The following is a 22,181-nucleotide window of genomic DNA, read 5'->3' on the forward strand; positions in this document are numbered from 1 at the left end:
CCATCAGGATCAAATAGGATATGGCTGCAGTATTTATTTAAGCTGGTGACCCTTTATCTCTGGTCCCTTTCTTGCTCCTGAATGTTGGAGGACCTGCCTGTTTCAGGAAACTTTCTGGAACTTCAGAGAATAGTGGTGACAGGCTAAGAATATCTTTAGATTATGCTTTTTTCTTCTGTTTTTATTCTAATGGTGACATTTCTAATGATGGTGTACAAAACCAGTGTGTTTTAATCTGCTACCTTGGATCAAGCTAGTTTTGTGGCATCACACTCTGGGGTTTTTGATTTCAGAATTACTTCCATGGACACAAATTATAATCTCAAATATAGCCATAGTCTGTGATGGGTTGGACTGATTAGTATGGGAGGAGGCAAAGAATGACAGGTTTTTTTCCTATAAAATAATTTATATACTGTGTAAATAGATACTAAAAAGCAAAGACGGAAAAAGAGTTGGAGGGAAAACATAGCATACTGGTGGGTTTTAATATGCTTATTAAAATGTCAGCTCTTTAGTAGCAAAGACTAAAAGGTGGTTTTTCTTGAAAAGTTATGGGCAGAGTAACAAAAATCACGAGACTTCTAAGGCACCATTTCCTTAACTTATTCTGTGATTGGATTAGCATTTTCCTGTAAATATGGGAGTAATAAGCTCATATATGAAATGTTCTTCTTGGCAATAGAGAACTTTGTTTTACAGAGTTATTGTGTAACTAAAACATTAGCTTTTGACCACATACCAAGTGGCATCTGAAAGTGCCTTTACCTGGCTGTCCCCCTGCTCTCTCATCACCTGCCTGCTCTTGTAGACACAGATGTTGAAGGACGGTGTGCCTCAGCAGCTAGATGCTGCCTCCAGCAGTGGGCTTTCAGGCACATTCACAAGACTCTCATCTTCCATCTAGCATTTCACGTGTATGGGCATGGTTTGTCAGTCTGCCTGCTAAGACTCTGAAATAAGTGGCAATTCTGCTGGCTTTCCCAGCAATTACTGCATGTTCCCTAGAATTTTATTGATGTGAAGTCAAAAGGTCTATGCTTTGCTTTTCAATGGGACACTGAAACTTTGTAAAGAAATTTTTAGAACAAATGTATGTAACTCCTGAACAAAGCATAATATATGTTTGCATCAACTGGGGAAAAAAAATGTAACTGCATGTGAGACACTGCTTCAGAGAAGAGGTGGGGGGGGCGGGGAGGGGAGTGAAAGGTATTTTGGGATTGTGGCCCTCCAAGTAGTCCAGAATGTTTCTGGCTTTCTCTTGTAGCCTTTTGATCTCCTTGTTGGCCTGAGTTTCCTTAAACAGATTTATGCTCCGAGTATCCCACTCAGCATTGGATTTTCCCTATTCTTGGTTTGTTGCAGTGCACCAAAGCCATTAGAAAGTCAGTGAAGTTTAACTTTTCTGTGCTGTTTTAGGCTTAACAGTTCTTAGCACATGAATCGTTTGGTGAAGTACAGACTGGCAACCTATTAAATCCATTGTCTATCTGTGGAAATGCAGATCTCTAGACTTTCCTCATCCTACACTACATTAGCATGGAGAGTTATAATGATTGTAAATCTAATACAAGGATTACGATTACCATAAAAATGCTAGTTTGTACCACCTCAAATATGTTAATGGTTTTCATGTAGAATCTCATTTGGTGCTTGAACATTAAGATGATGCTTCTCGGCTAAGGGTGTTCTTTGAAATCAAAGCTTAACTGGAGCCTGGTTTACTTCATGGAGATGTATCTTTGAGTATTAGCCCCAGGTCCGTGTATTGTATCTACTCTGACCTTTAATTTTGGAGTGGTTACATGAACATGTTTGGTTTTGGGGTTTGGTTGGGTGTTTTTTCCTTCTTTTCTCTTCTGGGAGCCACCAGGCTTAGTCAGGTCTCTTCAGTGCTTCTCTGCTGCTGTGCCGAGGACAGACATTGGGATTCAAGGAACAGTAGGAAGAGTGGAGGTGATCTATATTGTGTGTGTGTGAATTCTTGCTTCCTTTTGGAGAAAGGAGACTGAAATCTCTTTAAGCTGTTACTTTTTTTCTCCATTGCTTGTGTTGAGTGTCAGCTGATACTTGCTTTTCAAAGCAATGTAAAAAATTAATGGATCAAGAGTGTCCCAATTATCCAAGTCAGTAGCTGCTGTAAGAGCTTTTGGTGTGCACGCTGGTTTGTCTTTCCTAGATTAGAAATAACCAGTAATTCACCTAGTCTGACTGCTGTACATCAGTCATATACCCTTTGCTGAACTTCAGATATGATTTGGGGTTTTTTGTGCGGGTTTTTTTTGGCATTTTGTGTTTTGTTTGGGGTTTGGGTTTTTTTTGTTTGTTTGGGTTTTGTTTTTGGTTTTTTGGCTTGCTTTTTTTTTTTTTTCCGTGGAAGCATCTGTGATGTTTCTTTAGGTAGTTTTCCAGTTGTCTTTGGGCTACCTATTTCCCTAGCATCTGACTGCTCCACCATATGCCTTTCTGTTTCTGTCTGGCTTTTTTTGTCCAGATAATCATCTGGAGGTGTTAGCACACATGGCTAAACTATCTCCCTCATCAAAAAAAACCCCAAACAAAACACTTCTAGAAAAGCTTAGAGTAGCACACGAATGTATGATCTAAATTCATGTCAGCTTGTTTTCTTACCCTCCTTAATTTTCTTTTATCTCCATTCGTCTTTTACTGTTGTTCATGATTCTTCCTTCAATTACCATATTTTCTCAGAAAGGCTGCAATCTTCTCTTTTCATCTAATACTTTTCCTTTTGTATTAATCCTTTTCGATCTCCTTGTATTCTCTCTTCCTCTTGACTTTGACAATTCTTTTTGTCCTAAATTCTTGACATTTTTTCAATGGTATCTCTGCAGTTTGTTGAAGTATAACCATTCCTCTTGCTCAGAAATGAACTCATCATATGATGCTACTTAATGTACTTAGAACATAAGATGCATACTTACAGCTGTTTCATAAATTAATAGATGCCATACTGTTGTGTATGGAATGTGCATTTCTTACCAGTACTGTTACATGGAAAATAAATTTTTGCCTGATTTTTTTTGCAAAATCAGAGGCAGGGAGGCTGAGAAGGGAGTGCATTTGGGTTAATAATGCACCGGTTTGGTCCTTTACCACGTTGCTAAAACAAGTTCCTATTTTTGGCCATGTGTTTTTGAAGAGGGAAGGAGCAGAATAAAGAATTTCTATTATTAAGGAACTCAGTAAAACATATTGCTAAAGCATAGGATAGAGGCAATGTAGCAGCCTGAATAAAGACAACTTCTAAATTCAAAATGAAGCCCTAACCTCCCTGTGAGTAGAACAGTTAATCTCTGTGTTGATGCACAATCTTCAGTATTTCAGTGAGATTCTTTTTACTAAAGAGAGAGCAAATAACCTGGTTATTTTTATGTCTTAGAACTAGACCAGCAAGTATTCTCAAATTCTGACATGTTATAAATGCTAGCTTTTGAAAGATAATTTGTTGATACTTTGAAATTTGAGTTGGTACTGCAGTTTATACTGTGGAATTTAGTGGTTAGGAGGAGAGAGGGAACAAATGCAAAGCTCATCTGTTTTATTACAGGATCTACAAGATGAAGTAAAGCGGGAGAGCAGTAATCTGCAAAAGCTGCAAGCTCAGAAACAGGAAGCGCAGGAAATCCTTAATGATCTTGATGAGCAGAAGGCCAAGTTGGAAGAACAACTTGATGATATCAGGCAGAAGTGTGCAGAGGAGGCCCATTTGGTAAGGTCTATAGGCTAAGGCCCTTGAAAGAGTAAATGCTTCATTTTGAAGAACTCAGCCTTACAGTGTTATAGTTGTTGGAGCAGGAGAAAAAACTTTAATGAATAAACAGCCTGAGCGTCAAGTTTTTGTGACCAACAGAGAATAGGAAATATGTCACTCATTTCAGTGACCTCCTAATTTAGTATCAGTGTGTCAACAAATATACTGAGATATACTTGCATACAAATAAGGTTAAGTGCAAACAAATTAGAATTAGAAAAAATTAGAATTCAATATAAGTGTAATTAGAAGGACTAATTACTGGGACTGATTTCTTAGCAGTTAAAAAAAATCATGTTAAGGTTATGTAGATTTTTTCCTAATATAAAGCTAGAGTATTTCTTTAAGATCTAAAATGATGTTTTCAGTATTAGAAATATCTCTGTTGGTCAGGAAAACAGCTAGAATACTATGATCTTATAGAGACCAATAGGAAATTAACCATTCATTCAAGTATGATCTATAATCTCTGCAATAGCTATGAGGTTTTTACTTTTTCTGGTTATAAGTAAGAGTATTTGGATGTGTTTGGAGGTCGGTTTTTTGATTTGGCTTTGAAATATTTGTTCATGCTTTAGATTGCCATGCTGAAGGCTGAAATAACAAGCCAGGAATCAAAGATTTCAGCGTATGAAGATGAACTGACCAAAGCTCAAGAGGAGCTGAGTCGCCTGCAGCAAGAAACTGCAGAGCTTGAGCATTGCATAGAGTCTGGGAAAGCACAGCTGGGACCTCTTCAGCAACATCTGCAGGATTCACAACAGGAAATCAATTCAGTAAGGCAGTGTGAAAGACCAAAAAAAAAAATTTGTTTAGCTGACAACCTTTTAGTGAGGTTTTTCTTAAGGGGAAGGCGTTGTTTTCTTTTTTCTTCACTGTTTGCTCGTGTCTTTAGTTGCTTACACATGTGTTCTATGCTAGTAGTTGTTAGGATTCTTAGAGGCTGGCTCGAGCCATTCAAGATACTTCATGATTTTTCTCCAAGTTTTGTTAATAAAAAGGGATTAATTTATTATACTTCATAAATAATTTGTCTTAATGTAATGAATGAAAAATGGATAATGCATGTTTAAATTCTGTATGTCCAGTAGTTATTTAAGCTTTCTTCCTCAGCCATGGCCTGGGGCACGCTCTCACTATTCTTTAATTCATGTGAAGTCGGTATAGAATTACTAATATTTACTTAGTGCATTGTTGAAGGGGGAAAGTAAGGTGAGTGTAAGAATAAATTGGACTGAGACTAGATACTGAGAAGCAGAGATGGCTGCACTGTTTTTTAAGCACAGAGCTGTGCTTTGAGGTGTCTGCTGTTACGTTAAAGGGTATTACTTAAAGGCATTAGTTATAGCTCCTATCTGTAATCAGTGATTTATTATTACTTCAGTGATGGGTTTGCTTGCACACCCTTTCTTCATCATTCTTCTCTGACTTGCCAGCTGTCTAATATATTAGCCAGAGTCAGAACGTTATCAAGTTAAAAACAAAGCAAAAAGCCTTCCTATTAACTTTGAACCCTAGAAATGTCTGACTTTTGAATTGGTCATTTCACACAATTCATGTCTAACTTGTTAACAATTTTTTTTTCCTTAAGACTTCTACTGCTAGTGTTCATGCAAGAACACTTTGTTCTGTTGAAGAGCCTTATAACATAGTCATAATTTTTAAATTTGGCTTTGAGGTTTAGAAACAGAAGTAAACAAATGGATTTTCCATTGTTTCATCACAGGTAGAGAGAAGATTGTGCTATTTCACTATTAATATACTAGCAAGAGGTACCTGTGATGAACAGATTTGAGGCTGATAATACAAGTGGTTATGCTTGACTGTACTACAAAAGTTGGGTTTTTTTAATAGGCTTTTATATTGGTACTCCTGATTTTATTGCTCTTGGCTCACAAATAATGAACAATAGGTGCTTTGGTGATTTAGGAAGATTATCTAATGGTTGGTCTGAGGTCAGTGTATTTGAAAGACACCTGGCGTTGTCTTTGCTGCCACCTGACTTGGGACGTGGCAATGAAAACTCTACTAGGTGACTGACCTAGCAGAAGTCAGTGGGATATAAATAAAATACCTAAATATCTGAACTATGTTCATCCTTCTGCATAATCTGCCAAATCCAGTAATTCCTTCATAACTGTTAGGTTGGTTGTAAATCTTTGGTGAGGCACTGCATTAAGCATATTGCTGAAAAAATAACGTGGTTGTAACTGTCTGCTTAGGAAGATGTACTGTGGATTTTGTAGACCTCAGAAGTTGTGTGGGAGAAGATAATGAATCTTCTTGGAAGATGATAATTCTGATAAAGCAGCCTTTTTAATTTAGAGTTTAAGGCAATTGCAAATGCATAACTTACAAAAGAAAAAACAACCAAAAACCAACAAACCAACAAAAACAAACCACCACCAAAAAAACCCCAAACCAACACACCCCTGAAAGCTTTGCAACTCTTCTTATGAGTTTGACAGAAACAAAGCAACAAATCTTGATGTTGCCAGTGATGCAGTCTGCTTCCTTGGCAGGAGAAGGTTCTCACGTCTGTCCTTCAACTACATTACATCTCTTCTAAATCAGATTTGTGCTTATCTCTGATTTCACCCTTTGATTGAAAGAGTGTGGGTTTTATTATATTTGCTTTTGAAAATAAGAATTTCAGACATATAACTTCTGTCTTATATTTAAGGGTGGGTGGTCATATACTAGCTTCTCTGTGCTGCCATACTGATGCATATACGTTTACTTCTGTTTACAGGTGCAGACAAAACTTCTTAAGCTGAAAGAATTGGAAAATAACCAATTTAGTTGGCACTCTCAGCCACATAATACACTTGTTAATGGAACTGCGGATCATTCTAGTCTTAGCAACAGCAGCAGTGAAACTGCTAACCTTAATGAGAATGCTGAAAGGGAAAGTATAGCAGAAGATGAACAAATAAACAGTGTGTCTCCAGTGAGTAGTGTTTTGCCTGCGTGATCATGATGCAATGCAGCTGTGAAGTTGGAATAAGTTAAGACTGTATCAAGATTGATTATGTTTTTAAACACTTGCACAAGTGAAATTTCAGGGTGTTATTCTGAGGGACTACGTTTCAGCAATCTGAAAGCTGATAAGCAGAAAAGGAGGCAATTTTAGCTTGGCTGGAAAGTGGCAATAAAATTTTTTCTGTATTTGTTTCCAAAGCAAAATATCATAAATTGAATAGTAGAATTAACATTAAAGGAGAGCAGCTGTCTCCAGTTGGTGCAACAAGAATGGAATAAGGAATAGTACAGAAAATCTAAAGCTGTCCTGCTTTAAATGTCCGTCCTTATGTCCCAGTAGATTCTTGATTTTTTTTTTTTTTTTTTTTTTTAAACCTTTGCAGGGTTTATGGAACACTTCTTCAGTATGTTCTATAAGTATGAACCTCTTGAAGTATCCTTTAATATATTCTTTTAGCTATTCAATACTTAAAGCTATATTCTGTAGTCTTCTATTTACTTACTTACCGAGAATTGCTTTTATCCTATGTAGATAAGGAATAGTCCTGAAACAACAGCCTCTGTTGTGGAAGAAGAGAAAGAGACCCCAGCTGCAACTATTACAAAAAAAGTGAGTTTGTTCAGGTTTGGGGGAGGAAAGAGTAAATTAAAAAATTCTAATAAGACTGCTTCAGGCTTGCATCATGGTCATAGAACAACAGAGAAATAAAATTGTCACCTCTTACTGTTTTTATTTAGAGTGTGACGTCATGAAAACATTTGATCTCATATAGCAGGCAGGTTGTTTTTGAGAAATGTTTTGTATCTCCATTGATTAATTAAGTAGAATTCTAGCTGTCTCTTTTCCAATGTCGAGAAACTACTAAATCATAACAGAAGATGACATAAGTGTTTTCTGTCCTGTGTGTCTTAAAAATTTAATACCTTTCTCTACTTCTTTTGCATTACCTAGGAGGATCCATTTGATGCTGAATCTCATCCATTGCCTGATCTAGTTTCTGAAGCCAGCTTAGAGTTCTTCCAGTCTGACCCCTTTGTTGGCAGTAAGTAAACTTTTCTCTCTAAGTGCAGATTTGCAGAAACATGTCTTGTACGAATGCATCTCAGACTAATCTTCATCTTGGAACTGCTCTTTATAGACTAAATCTGAAGGTGTTTGAGTGACAGGAGTGTGGAGCCAATAGCGTTACAGAAATGGAAATGAGAGTTCCAGGATGTTTCTCCTTCCTTCATCTGGATTTTCTAATTAGCTGTGAAAATTGCATCTTTCCCTCACCTCTCTTACCTCTCCCCCTAATTTGCAGCACAGATCTACAAACAGATCAACTGAGGGTTCAGTGAGCTGTGGTGTGGGGAGGGTGTGGGTGGTTGAGGATGAATGGCTGTGCCCTACTTATGGTGAGTTTGGCACTCAGAAAAAGGTAATGTGGAACTGCACCATCTGTTTGTCTTGTGGAAGTGCTATGCTTTATTTTAAGAACTTGCCACTTACGAATGCTGTTGCTCTGATTTTATTTTTTTCTTTTATGTTGGAAGAAGTGATCTGTCTATATGGAGCCACTTGGAGAAGGGGAGTTAATTTGGATTAACTGCTGAAGCAGATGTTTTCAGCCACATTAATATGATTTTACATGCTTTCAGAATCAACATGGTCGAATCAATTTAGCTCGTATTGCTTCAAAAGGAAAATAAGCTAAATGTTTCAGATCACTTGGCTTCTGAAAGAATGTTAGTGCAGATTTAATACTTTTAATGAATAAATTAAACATTTAAAATGCCTCAAATGTTTCTGTGTAGATATTGCTTGGTTTTTGTTTATATTGAAGTGATCCTACTTAAAGCACATGACAGCCTTTTTTTTCAGAGGAGAAAGGTATGTCTGCTAGTAGCCAACCTTTTGGGCTTTGTGTGCTCAGTATGTTCAGGGCTAGATACCTACAGCTAAGAGACAGTATATCTGTGTCTCTCCACTGTAGATGAGTCAGTAGAACTGATGCAATTGAGACCATGCATCCAGTACAGAAACGCTTAGGAGCTACCATCCATGACACCTGTGAGAATTATCAAAACTGGGACTAAGCTTCTGTCAGTGGTTAGCCTGGATTTCCATGGTAGTAAATACTGCATAATGTGGGTGCTTACTGACAATAGCCAACACAAATGTGTCTTTGAGATGACTACTTTGTGTGTGTTTCATGCTGGTAATGAGCTACTTGATGAATATTTGTTTCCTCTAATGCTAGCTCTTGTAGTTCCACTGAAAAGAGTGAAACTATTCCTCTGAGCGGGAGTTGCTTAAATTCTACCTGTAGAAATAAGTTTGTGTCCAAAAGACTTCAACTCAGTACATGCTTTATGATAAAAAGCCACAAGTCACTTTTTTTTTTTTTTTAAACAGGTGATCCCTTCAAAGATGACCCTTTTGGGAAAATTGGTAAGTAACTTGTAACTTCTAATGTGTTTGTTTTTCTAAATGAATCCTGGGGAAAAGTGTCACCACTTTCAGCACAAAAAAGGTAGAAATGACCCAAAAAGTCACCATAGGATGGATAGATAGCCAGCCAGTTGTGTTAAAGCTTTTTAGAGAAGCCCATTGCCAGTGAACTTCTCTCTTGCTGCTGGAAGTCTCCTTAGTTGGGATTTAAGTATGTGAAGGTGGTAAAGGCCCCAAACTCTTGCTGCTTGTTTTATATGCAAAGTAGTAAGACTGTACTCTTTAAAGGCTCTTAACTTACCAACTTTCTTTAGCATTAAATATTGGAAAAGGTGGGAAGTTTCTATTTAGACTGGCTGTATAGGCAATGTCATTGCGTTATTTGCTTGGTCCTGAATGGAGTCACTGGTGACAAAAAAGCAAAACGGCCAGTAGCAAGGCTATAGCAAAATAGCATTGTGCACCAAGTGCCAAATAAGAAAGCTTCAATTGTGTTTGGGGAGTGAAAGAGAGGAGGCTAGGAGAGTTCTGAAAAACATTAGGTTTTGTAAAATGCTTCATTTTTCGGGGGGCTTTGTTAAAGAACCTATATGTTCAGATGATTCTGAAACTGGACTACTGGCACCATCCAAAGTTTTCATGATGTGCAGAAAACGTTGGCTTGTCTAATATTTTGAATCACGGAATACAAATTATTTACAGATGAATTTCATGCTTCAAAGATCCTTGGTCTTAAATGTGTCACCTTCTTGCAGTATGAGAAAAGCAATATAATGTTTAGTTTTTAGGATATCGAGCTAAGTAAAGCTGGCAGAAGTGTTAATGAGATGCTTACTTTTTAGATCCCTTTGGTGGTGATCCCTTCAAAGGCTCAGATCCTTTTGCAGCTGACTCTTTTTTCAAACAATCCTCCACTGATCCTTTTGTGACTGCTGGCACTGATCCATTTAGCACTGCAGACAACAGTAGTAATATCACAGTAAGTTTGATAGCGTACCTTTTACTTCCTTCTATATATAATTTGGACAAAATAATCTATTTTGTACATTTGGACATGCCTTGAAATGCTCATATTCAGAAGCCATAGAGATAAAAGGTCACCTCTTACCCCATGGCTCTGTCTTGTCTTTTTTTTTTTTGTATCCTATTTTCTAGAAACAGTCACAGATAAAATAGAAGTAAAAAATAAAAACAAAAAAAAAAACATTTTTAAAATGTTTGTGTGGAGCTTCACTGCTCCACAGATAAGAACATTTGAGAATAATGAACTAAGCTCTATTGGTAGCTGGTGGAACTTAATAAATGTTGAAAGAAACCCAAGATTAATCTTACCAAGTTATGTTGAGACACTTGATTTTTGCCTCCTAAGCTTATAGGATCAATGAATATGTTCTGTATCTTATCTGAAATTTGATGTGGTATGGGGTTTCCCCTCTGAAAAGTCAAGTTGTTCTATAGGTGTATGTTGTTTGGGTTTTGTTGTGTTTTTTTTTAATGAGAGTCATTGAAGCCTTCTCATAATGTGGAGATTTTTACTGAATGTACCTCTTTCAAGTGTACTTAGGTGTAACTTTTAGCTGTTCACATTATAACTGAGCAGTTATTGATTAATCTTGAACCTATAAGAAGGTAGAGTTGGGCATGAAACTTCCTCTGATGTAGGATAGAGCTTGATGAAGATGAGGTAATACTTAGGGCTGATAGACAAACACTTAATCTACGAAGCTGAAATTTTGTCTCCATCCTTTTGCCATCTGCTTTCCTTCTCAGTGCTGCTTCTGTTCATGCTTCACTTCCAATTTTGTTTGTGTATAAAATATGTGTATACATATATAAAAATTAAAGGTGTGTGGATTAGGATTAGGAAATTAAGTGGCTGTAGAGTGTGCCTGAGGCAAACCCACAACAGCCAAGATAGTGAGAAATCACCGCACCTGACAGTGGTGGTGGTGTCCTTCCACATGGTGTGCACATTACGCAGATCTCAAGGTGTGGTACACGCCACAGCCTACACCTCCAACTTTAAAAATTAAGTTTTCTACAATCTTCAGTACTTAATCAGCACACTATCCTTTGCCAAGTCTTAATATTCTAATATAATGAATTCTTGGTCATATTACAGTCTGCTAATAAGAGAAGTACAGAAGGGGGGGGGGGGGGGGGGGAATTAAAAAAGGGCCAGAGCTGTGGTGTGAGATTAGCAGTTGATTCTTGTGAGATCTGTATTTCTGAACTGAATTTAAGTTATGCATTCGTCCTAAATGCTTTACCACACCTTTGTGGTGTTGATATCTTGTAGTTATATTTTCATGAAGATGGCTTTGGTTGTAGAAATCTGAGATCAAAATGAGTGTTAGATATTCTTAAATTTTGTGTTAGTGGTTACCAAGTATGTTGCACATATTGTACCTTTTTTCCATCCTTTGAAAGTATTAATCACTGTTCTGAGGAGGATTTTCTGTTAACAGACTTGTTTACTGATGCTGATAAAAACTATATCCAAAATACTTTATCTTAAAACTTCTAAACTGAAATAAATCATGGTTGTATTCTTAGACTGAGGAATCTTTTAAGCTGAAAAACAAATTCCCCTCCAAAGGATTTTTTTTTTTTTATTTTAGACAGAGATATCAAAGAAGAATGACCCTTTTGCTCCTGGTGGAACAACTGTTACTACATCAAATGATCTAGGTAAAAGTAGATTATACACATCAGACTTCTTGGGTTTTATTTTTATGTGCTTTTGCTTATTTTTGTTTCCAGTCTTTCAACTGAATTTCTGATGGAGCATTTTAGGGTTTTTCCTACATTTTCTGAATTTTCTTACGAAGTATGACGTAAAGTGCACGTTTGCAGGGGGGTATTTTTATAAAACAAAACTGTCTCATTGTCTTTAGTGCATATCACTGAAGAATGATTCTGCAAAAATGTTCCTCTGCCTTACCTGCCTCACCTTACTGGTGAAATATCCTGATCTAAGTGTTTGGACTATTTGAATGGTTTGTACTGCTGCCCATTAGGGTTGTTTTTAGACATTTCGTGTTACTTTCTAAGTAACATACAAGATAGCTTTGTACTACGAGAGGAGACGTGGGATGGAATAACTACTTCATCAAGAATTTTTACTGTTAAAGCTTGCTCCTTTCATTTTGCTATGACACTCCCTCATTTGAGGGCTAAAGATGTTTTAGGGAAGACTCTAATCCACTATTTTGCTAAGTTGCACTGACAAGTGGTAATCCAGAACATGAATCCATGTGTGATTTCGTATTGCAAACCTGTTCAGTTTATTTGTAGGAAAAAACCGCCATTTTCTGGAGGTGCAGAAGTAAGTGTTGGTAAAGACAGTGCCCTTCTTGCTTTACAGTAGAATAGCAGTTTTTCCATATTTTGAGGCACATAAGAATGAACGGGTACTGTTGAATTAAGATTATGTGAGGTTTAGATACTTTATTCCACAAGTGGGCCTACAGTCAGAAGTGAGCTCTTGTTCATGTTCTTATATATATCTGTATATGTCTGTGTATGTATATTTATGTGTGTATGCACACAAAAAATACCTCTGTGTGCATACATACATGTGTCTCAGGAGGACATCCAGTAGTATGGTTATTTGATACTTTCAGTGAAATTCAATTTTTTTTAATCTAGGAAACCAGAATACCAATACTTCTTTTGAATTACTCCCTATTCAGGAGAATTATTATTCTTAATCAGTAGTTGGCAGTTTTTGTAAAAGCTACTTAATAACTTAAAGTGCCCACCTCATAAAATGTTTCACTTGAATTAGTCTATGCTGCAAAATATGTAACAGTTGCTTTTTTGTTCTGGTATCTTTTTCAATCTCTTTCATATTTAACTTTTAATCTCATTCTGTTTGCGTGATTTGTATTTAGCTACAGACCCCTTTGCCTCTCTGTTTGGAAATGAATCCTTTGGAGGTGGCTTTGCTGACTTTAGCATGCTGTCAAAGGTAATATGAAGTTACTGCTACTCATAGAAAATGCATGAAACTGCAGTGACAAGACATAGCTTAGTCTTTCTACCAATAGTTTCATTAGCTTTGCCACTACTAAAAATTTATAATGGCTGACTTTCTTGAAAAAGAGGTCTTTATTATAAATTGTTCTGCAATTCTATTGTGAAGAATGCAAGGTAGTCTTTGCAGCTTTATAAGTATTTTCTCTATGTTTGAAGTGATATTATAATTATTTTTTTAAATTCACTGAGTTTAACAGCAGAAGTATTACTATTGCATATATAACTGCACTCAACTTTATACTGCTGTACAGACTAACATTCCTGATTTTTCTTTATCTTCAATCTCCTGGAGTATGTGGATGATATGTTTAAAACCAAACAAAAGTATTTTCTTTTTGTCTCAGTCCAAACTTCCAGTTCTAAATAAATATTGCATTATTGAAAAGAAGGGAAAGTATTAGTAGAATTGCACTGAAAATGTGTATGTTGCTGTTTTCTTTGTTGAAGGCCAACAATGAGGATCCCTTTAGCTCTTCCACATCAGGTTCTGTCAACAACGTGATCATAACTAAAAACTTATTTGAGGAACCACCAGCTAAAAATGAGGATGTTCCCCCTGCATTGCCCCCTAAAACAGGAACTCCCACAAGGCCGTGTCCACCACCACCTGGTAAGAGCTTTACTGAGACGTTAACAATTAGCTGCTTCAATATTGGCAGTGGGACAATAATTATGAGGGAATGGTGAAGTGTCTGAATTTAGAATGAATGAGCAAGATGTGAAACAAGTCTGTTCCTGATCTGTTGGTGGTTTCCTCAGAGTTAAATTTTGCATGGTGCTTGGGATCACAGTTTGTTTTGTGAAGAGAGAAAGGATTTAGAAAACAGGAAAAAATAGTTAATACAAGTATCTGCAACAACATAGCATGGCTGCAAATTAAATGGTTACTGATGTGATGCATCGTGAATCTTGCATTAAATCATGCTTAAAGTGAGAATTCAGTGTGTTTTATCTATTGCAAAACCTCTGGTTTTAATGCAAAATGAATTAAATAGGGTTACATGACTGTCTCAGGTTTTCAGGTTCACTTTTTCCAGGTGGTCTTGCCAGAGGTCTGTAGCAGTAAACCGAGCCAATGTAATACTAATAAACCCAAGTTTCCTGTGTTGTTTTCTGTTCAGTGATAGCTGAGTCCTCTGGTCTACCCCCTGACACAAACCACCCCGCTTTCCAGAAAAGGCCATGATTATCAAAGATAACAGCACCTTCTTGTGGTTGCAACAAGCCCACATTACAACAGACTCCTCACTCTCAAATTTTTTTTTTGCGTAGATTGGAAAATACATTACTATTCCTTCTTCTGTTTCATTTTCTTTAAAAACTACTGCATCATTTTTTCACTATATGGTTGAATCTTAAGGTGTTTTGGAAAATGTGTAGCATGAAACTTAAACATGTATTCATCTTTTTCCTCAAAAAAAGGGGAACACAGTAAATGTAGGATTATTAATACTGAAGTTTAAACTCGACTGTTTAATTTCTAATGTTGATGTGAGATCTGGGTCATGCTCATGCCTTGCAAGTCATCAGTTTCATTGTAAATAACATTAAAACAGCTGACATGACAAGTGATGATAATTTGAATGTTTGATAGTGTTTCCTCTTACGGTGGTCCTTATTTAAAAAAAAAAAAAAAAAGGATTTCTGAGTTCATTGTATGGGATTGGCTATGACGTGGTATACAGATCCACTTTTAGAATGCAAGGTTCTAGTGGCAGAACAACAGCATCCTTACTAATAGATGACTAGAAAAAAGTAGCCTGTTTTGATTTGCACATATTAAAAATGCTACTGCGGTTATCTTGATAACCATTCCCAATAAATTATTTTGCTAATGGAAATAAAAAATGGAGATACACCTAAGTGTATTTGTTTTCAATTAATCCCTTGGTCTGATTCAAAACCAGGGATGCTTTTTCAAAGAAATGCCCCAAAATCTTTCTCTTAATTCATCACGCTACTGGAAAGTGTGCAGAAGGGCTGTTTGCTTGCCTCTGAAATCCGTTGCCTTTCTAGATACTGATAAACACTCTCATTTAATGTTTTTTTTTGGGCAGATTTGGAGATGGTATACTTCATATTCTTATTAATCCTTCCCATGTAGAAAGAAAATTCCCTAGGTGTCATTTGAAGCTGCTCCAAAGAAGGGCAACGAAGCTGGTGAAGGGTCTAGAGCACAAGTCTTATGAGAAGCGGCTGGGGGAACTGGGCTTGTTTAGCCTGGAGAAGAGGAGGCTGAGGGGAGACCTTATCGCTCTCTACAGCTACCTGAAAGGAGGCTGTAGTGAAGTGGGAGTCGGTCTCTTCTCCCAAGTAACAAACGATAGGACGAGAGGAAACGGCCTCAAGTTGTGCCAGAGGAGGCTTAGGCTGGATACTAGGAAAAACTTCTTCACCGACAGGGTAGTCAGGCATGGGAACAGGCTGCCCAGGGAAGTGCTTGAGTCCCCATCCCTGGAGCTACTTAAAAGACAGGTAGATGTGGTGCTTAGGGACATGGTTTAGTGGTGGACTTGGCAGTGCTAGGTTAACAGTTGGACTTGATGATCTTAAAGGTCTTTTCCAACCTAAATGATTCTATGATTCTATGCTTCTCCCACATTATTCAAGAAATAGACATGTGTCATTTGCCAGTAATAGAACATTATCAGTGAGTGAGAGCTATCATGGCAAGGTTGTCTGCGAAGTGTCTAAATAAATCATATATTCCCGGGGGCTATTCTCTAAATCATTGCTGAATTAGAATCTCTTTTGGTCTATAAAAGAATTTTTAGAGTAACTTGCAACAGTGATGTGCAAAATAATAAGCACTTTTGTTCGATTCTGCAGTTCAAAATGGCAATAGAAGCAAGTTTTAAAATATGACGATTCTAAGTGTCAAACCACTTGCAGAACCCGCTAGCTGAATTCAAGAAACTGTAATGAAACCTTTTCTGTAAGCAGTAACATATGGAGAGAATGGTGGGATGAAATTCAGCTCAACTATTCTTGGAAGTATTTGGGTTAATATCCTTAAAGGTGTTGAAAGCTGACTGGGGTTAAGCTGAAAAAAAGAACAAGATAAGTGTGGGCTTGTGGCCGATTCTGTTATATCTGCAGCTACTTAGGCAAGGATTAACAAAATAGTTAAGCCTGTGATTGTTTGTTATCATACTCCTTCATTCTGTTAGTTTAAAAACTACAGAAATTCCAGGTGTTAGCATAGTGAGAAGACATGGTGTTTTGAAGACTTACAAATATATTTCTGGTCTCTGAATGAAGTTGTGTCAATTTGATCCAAACAAATAATAAAAGAGCCTTGTTGGAATGATCATGGATGGTTGATAAGCAGAAGAAAAAAATAGTGTGCTGATAGAACAGGGGCTCAAAACTGTTAGAAATTCTCTTCCCAAAATAGTTAATTAGTACGTAACTGTGTTCTTGAATCATTAACATACATGTGTTCCTTTTTACCTAGTTACCCTTTAAGGAAAACTATGGACCATGCCCTCATTTTTTTTAAATTGGCAGCCCTTCCTCTGAAGTCATTGCAACTCCACTAGTTTACTAGAAGAGATTGCATTCCAAGTAGCTTTTGAATTTGTTGGGTTTTTTTACTATTTTTGGCATGTTATTACCTGCTATCTTAAATTCATTTTAAATTCATTTTAATCTAAGGGAAAAGACCTATCAATCAAATAGACTCTTCAGATTCCTTTAAACCGAGCGATCCATTTCAGCCTTTCCCCACCCCAGACATTCCCAAAGAACAAGAAGCAGATCTATTCTGTGATCCATTTGCTCCCACCAGCATCAGTAAAGAGGCTGACCCCAACAATTTTGCAAACTTCAGTACTGTGAGTAAACACTTTTTACATTTGTTTCAGTATAATGACAGCTTTGAATTGTTCACACTGAAGTCTTCAGTCTAATTGAAAATATTAAAACATATCCCATGTAGAAAAGGGATATCGCTTCCAGTTAAAACAGTATTTACATTTAGTTTACAGCTGAGGCTGTCCTAAAATAAAATACTGCAAAATATTGTAGTTAATGTTTAAATTGCATTGCTTTTTATGAGTTTTTTCATGGAGGCCTCCTAGCTTTTAGAAAACAGTACTTTTAAAATATCTATGTTCTAGGGATTACCCATTTTATCAGAGCATGCCGCAGATTTATTTATCTATAACAAGCACACTGTTAACTATCCAATTAAAAACAAAAGGTGTGATTTTAATCTAGCTGTCACTGGACTGTTTGGTCATAATTTCAATGTACTGAAATATTAATAAACAGCCTCATAACGGTGTATGTTAATGAAATATAATTTGGTGAGTTTTGAATGGCTAGTAAATTCTAGACTTGCATACAATGAAGTAATAGGTAGTAAGAGTCTCTTTATAACCAGAATCCATTTCATAGAACTCGTGGTGTCCAAGCAGTAGAAGCAAATCTAAAGGTTTGTGCATGCCTATATATATTCCTTTTTTCTTTTGAGCTTTTGCAAATAGGAGTTTTGAAAGGCATCATCTCACTCTCAAGCTTGATACCTGTTAAATGCAATTTGCATTTACAGTATCTTGATCATACTGCTTTTTTATTTTCAGGCCTAATAAACTATGTGCTTGATTGAAGTAAACTGAGGATTGGCAGGCTCCCAAAATTGACTTGCACTGGTTGATGTGTCTTGTAGCATGATAATTTCTGAGTTGCTGTTATTGATCACTGTTATTAGTTAGAGGGACTGAGAAGCCAGTTTGGAGGAGAGAATGTGAAATGTGGAGGAGAAAGCAAAAATGTTCATTATCTTTATGAAGAAAAAGTATTCTTTTCCAGCTGCAATTACTGAAAATACTAAGTGAACTATGGAGAAAACTCAAGCTCAAAGCAGAAACTAGCTGGAGTATATTATGATAACCCTTTCAGACTTAACATTGGGACATTCATGAAGACACGGGCTTCACCTACCTCTTAGCTTTTCTGCATGCTGACTAGAAACAAACTTTAGCATAATCTTTTGTATTTCATTTAAGATAATACCCTTAACTGTCTCTGATTTATAATCATTGTACCACAGAAATTTCGTTCACATTCTGTTCACATCAATATACATGGAAAGAATCTGTTCGTTTGTTTTTTTTTTTTTTTTTTTTCTCTTATATCACACTGACTTTTCTCTGTATTACTACTAGGCTTCTAACTGTACAGTTACCTTATTATTTTGCTGCTTCTTGGCAGAAGTATTTTTCATCTGCACAATTAAAAACAGTCATTCTACAGCTAATTTTTGTAGTCACTGTCACCTGTAAAAATCATCCCGAATGAAAGTAGTGGAAATCGGGATGTCCCACAGTGCGGATAGGGATGTGTTTTTTGCAAAATGTTCTCCTGATTTATTAAAAATTTTTCTTAGAGAGTTGTTTTTATCCAAAATAGTTTGAATTTAAATTATAGCACTTTCTGCTCAGTAACTTTTTTGAAACTCAATACTGAATTTCGAAACATGGCATATTTCATAAAAATACATCAGTTGGATGCAGTTCTTAATAGTTAAACCTTAGACTAAGCTAATCGTAATAGTGTATTTAAAAGCAAGTAATATTTGAAGGCTAGAATATATAAAATATTTTGCAAAACTGTAATTGTCCCTTAAACCAAGTACTTGGACGGTATTAGTTATCATTGTATTATTAATCTGGTTTATTTTGTCTTTTAAAAATGCAGTATTCTACTGAGGAAGACATGATTGAATGGGCTAAGAGGGAAAGTGAGAGAGAAGAGAAAGAAAGATTGGCAAGACTAAAACAGCAAGAGCAAGAAGACTTGGAACTGGCTATTGCACTCAGTAAATCTGAAATATCAGAAGCATGAAGTTTAGAATAAGATTTTGTCTTATGTCAACTGTTTTGTCCCTTTTCCTGAATATCTAACCTATTTAAATGTTAATCAGAAAATACATATATACAAGAAACTATGAAAGGTTTTAAATTTCTGAAAGTGGTGTGAATGTTTCTGCTAAATTAAATCCTTTTGGTTATTGTTTGAATAACTTAAGTTTAGCATTCAATTTCTCTCAAGTTTTCAGGAGAACAAAGTACTTTTCCCAGCTGTAAGCAAATCGGTTTAAAATGCAGATAGTGAGATTGTAGTTTGACTGTAATCTGTCAGCAGTTGGTAATTGAGCATAAAGTGAATATAGCAATTATTCTGTCATGGCTGACTGTCTCCCATCAAGCAGTTAGTCATTTGAAATCTTTTATCCTACTAAAGAGATTTTAGTAATGCCAGAGTTGTGGAGTGCTTTATTTTACGTGTATGCATATAGATTTTTCTCTTCATAGAAGATTCTACATTTGGATTTGAAATAACAATCTTCATGGAGTCTAAGTCAGAAAGAGTGTGTCTTTCTGAAACCTTTAAGGCTTTTCTTGCATGGTCATAGGTTTTAAGGCAGACTTGTTACTCTGTTTTATAAAGCAATTAAGTTGAAGATCCATGTGCATTTGCTGTTGGCCAAGATGACTGTCAAATTATGAGACCCCACTGCTGTTTGAGCCACTTTTGCCTGTGAAATGTGCAGCTGAACTGGCAAGTTATAAGTTCAATTTGAAATAGGATTGAAAATAGAAAGAAAAAACAGGTAGTCTGATTTTTTTTTTTTTTTTAAACCACAGTTGTTTTCTGTATATGTAATTTATTGAATGCCAACTGATAGTTGCACCTTAAACTGAATTATTTCTTTGTGGTCACTGAGTCAGAATAGGATTGATAGAATGTTAATGAAAATAACTTAATGAAAATAACTTATTGTTCATTTTGAAAGAACTCTATTCTGGAGAATCAATTTCATTAAAATAATTCCAAAAATAATAATCTTTTGTCCTATCTAAGAAAACTGGATGGCAGCAGCATAAACATCAAGAGATTGGGTTTTTTTCTTGCACTTTTAACCTGTGGTATTTCTGTGGAGGAAATTGAAGTGTTTCAACACACAGCACTGGGGGCAAAAGGGGGAGAACTCAGCCATGCTTCAGTATATTTAAGCTCTTCCCATTACCGATCAATGCTGCTGTTGCACGATTTTGAGGGTAGTTTTCAATTTTTCAGGAAAAATGGGTAACCTGACTGGGATGGTTTTTCTTTTGCACTGGGAAATGAGCATTTAAACACCTGCTCAAAAAAAGTAACTTAAAATTTTTGCAAGTATTAAATAGTTATAACTTATCTATACATCTTTGTAATGAGTGTACACTAATCTTGCAAATCATATGCTTAACTGGATTACATAGTTTCTTATCTTTTGTTAAAAATGTATACTCAGTGGACCAACACAATATTATATGTATATATTATATATATATATTCCTGCTTTCCTTTACGGAATTTAAAGTTTTGAGTCATTTGATGTTACATTTCATGTTACTGACTCTGACTATAGTACTTTTACTCAGACTACCAACAAACCACTGCTGTGAGCTAAATGGCATTACTTTATGAAGTTTTAACGTTTTTTTTTAAAAAAACTTCTTCAACTGGGATTAGCATCTATTTATAGACTTCCCTTTTGTTTAAAAATTCTAACCATAGCCTGTAATTATGAAGAAATAAAGTTTAAGTACATAAGTGTGAACTGTTGGCCTATTTTTTCAAAAGGGTGCTGTGAGCTATAAAACAACATGTAAATGTAATGTAAACAATATAAAGTGTTCTGATTTTACTCTGATGGGAGCGGGTTAATTTTCAGAGAAAAACGTTGCCTGAATCTTAAGGTTAGCTGAAGTGCACGCTAATCCCAGCTGTCACTTCCTTCATTAGGAGTTGTGGCAACTTCAAAGAAAACTCAGGTTACTCTTGTCCAAGGATTTTTGCCTGCAAAAGGGCTGCAGAGCCCAAATGTTTAGATACTTAAGATTTATCTGTGAAGATCTGGAAGCATCCTCTACTGGCTGCTGTCAACATACAGGGCTTCAGAGATCTTTAGTTTGACCCAGCATATATGATCCTTCTAAATATGTCTGTCAGCATAATGTCTCCTTTATGTCAAGGCATAGACTGCTTGGTCAGAGGTTTAGGAGTTGCAGCAACCATTTACATGTGTCTTTGATGCTTTTGTTACAGTAGTGCTAGGTTTTAATATCTAAGTGGACCCAAATATCTTTGCCTGTTTTCTTTTAATGAGACATCAGTTGATTAGGCAACATACTATCTTCATTAGTTTTGTCAGGCTCACACACATTCTTGAGGCTATTCGAAACCTTCTGCAGGCTGTACATTTCTTTTTTCCTTTTAAGTCCCCTGTCAAGTTTCCATCTTGGGTGCACTTTGCCTCTGATTGTGCTGCTTTCAACCCTCTCTCCTCCGAATTGTGTGCAGTTCATTTAACTCTTTATCATGAAACTGAAGATGGTTGCTAATCGTCTTGAATAATTTGGTATCCTCTTTTCACTGTCTTTCTCCAGCTTCCTATACTATGAAGTTCTGTCATGTAAAAGTGTCTATTGCATTCACAGAATACCATTGCACTCAAAAGACTGACGAGATTATCTAATGTCTAGCAGATGAATTGGTGACTTGACAGTTACCTTTCCAATGCAAGTCATCTGAAGCAACTTAACTAGGAACTGTATTGGAAGAATGTACTGGGGATTAATGTTAAGCCTGTTGTATCACTGTGAAGTATTGACAAGGAATAAAATGGCAATAAAGGTGCTTAATGAAGGAACTGACGTACCGGGTTGACTTTAAGTGGAGTTCTCTAGAAAGTTGTCTGCTTCAGCACAGTGGACTTTAAGCCAGGAGACTCGATGTGACAGAGAATACTAACCCTTCTGCTTAATACTTAAAACCTGTTGTGTTAGACCTCAGTATTGGACTTACCAGTTTCTTTGGTTCATGTGGACTTCCTTGCCATTCTTTGCCACCTGACGTAGCTGCTGTATGTCAGTCATCTCTTCACAGAAGTAGCATCCA

General features: G+C 36.4%; 1 protein-coding gene across 5 annotated transcripts in view; it reads left to right on the forward strand.

Annotated features, from left to right (window-relative positions):
- The window catches only part of EPS15 (epidermal growth factor receptor pathway substrate 15), a 52,488-nt gene extending 31,647 nt beyond the window's left edge, over positions 1 to 20,841 (forward strand). For 3 of the 5 annotated variants that reach the window (XM_087733263.1, XM_087733267.1, XM_087733262.1), the window contains 12 exons: positions 3,572 to 3,733; positions 4,354 to 4,551; positions 6,528 to 6,725; positions 7,290 to 7,367; positions 7,710 to 7,800; positions 9,156 to 9,191; positions 10,034 to 10,170; positions 11,813 to 11,882; positions 13,088 to 13,164; positions 13,680 to 13,842; positions 16,890 to 17,068; positions 18,936 to 20,841. In XM_087733263.1, coding sequence (XP_087589389.1) covers positions 3,572 to 3,733; positions 4,354 to 4,551; positions 6,528 to 6,725; positions 7,290 to 7,367; positions 7,710 to 7,800; positions 9,156 to 9,191; positions 10,034 to 10,170; positions 11,813 to 11,882; positions 13,088 to 13,164; positions 13,680 to 13,842; positions 16,890 to 17,068; positions 18,936 to 19,082 — 1,536 coding nt within the window. In that variant the 3' untranslated portion in view covers positions 19,083 to 20,841. The remainder of the gene's footprint in view (positions 1 to 3,571; positions 3,734 to 4,353; positions 4,552 to 6,527; positions 6,726 to 7,289; positions 7,368 to 7,709; positions 7,801 to 9,155; positions 9,192 to 10,033; positions 10,171 to 11,812; positions 11,883 to 13,087; positions 13,165 to 13,679; positions 13,843 to 16,889; positions 17,069 to 18,935) is intronic. The other 2 variants (XM_087733264.1, XM_087733268.1) reach the window with 2 other exon arrangements.
- The last annotated feature ends 1,340 nt before the right edge of the window (positions 20,842 to 22,181 follow it).

Source organism: Nipponia nippon, unplaced genomic scaffold, assembly GCF_047370975.1.
Source record: "Nipponia nippon isolate SJK-2023a ecotype South Korea unplaced genomic scaffold, ASM4737097v1 scaffold_5, whole genome shotgun sequence".
NCBI classification, from domain to species: Eukaryota; Metazoa; Chordata; class Aves; order Pelecaniformes; family Threskiornithidae; genus Nipponia; species Nipponia nippon.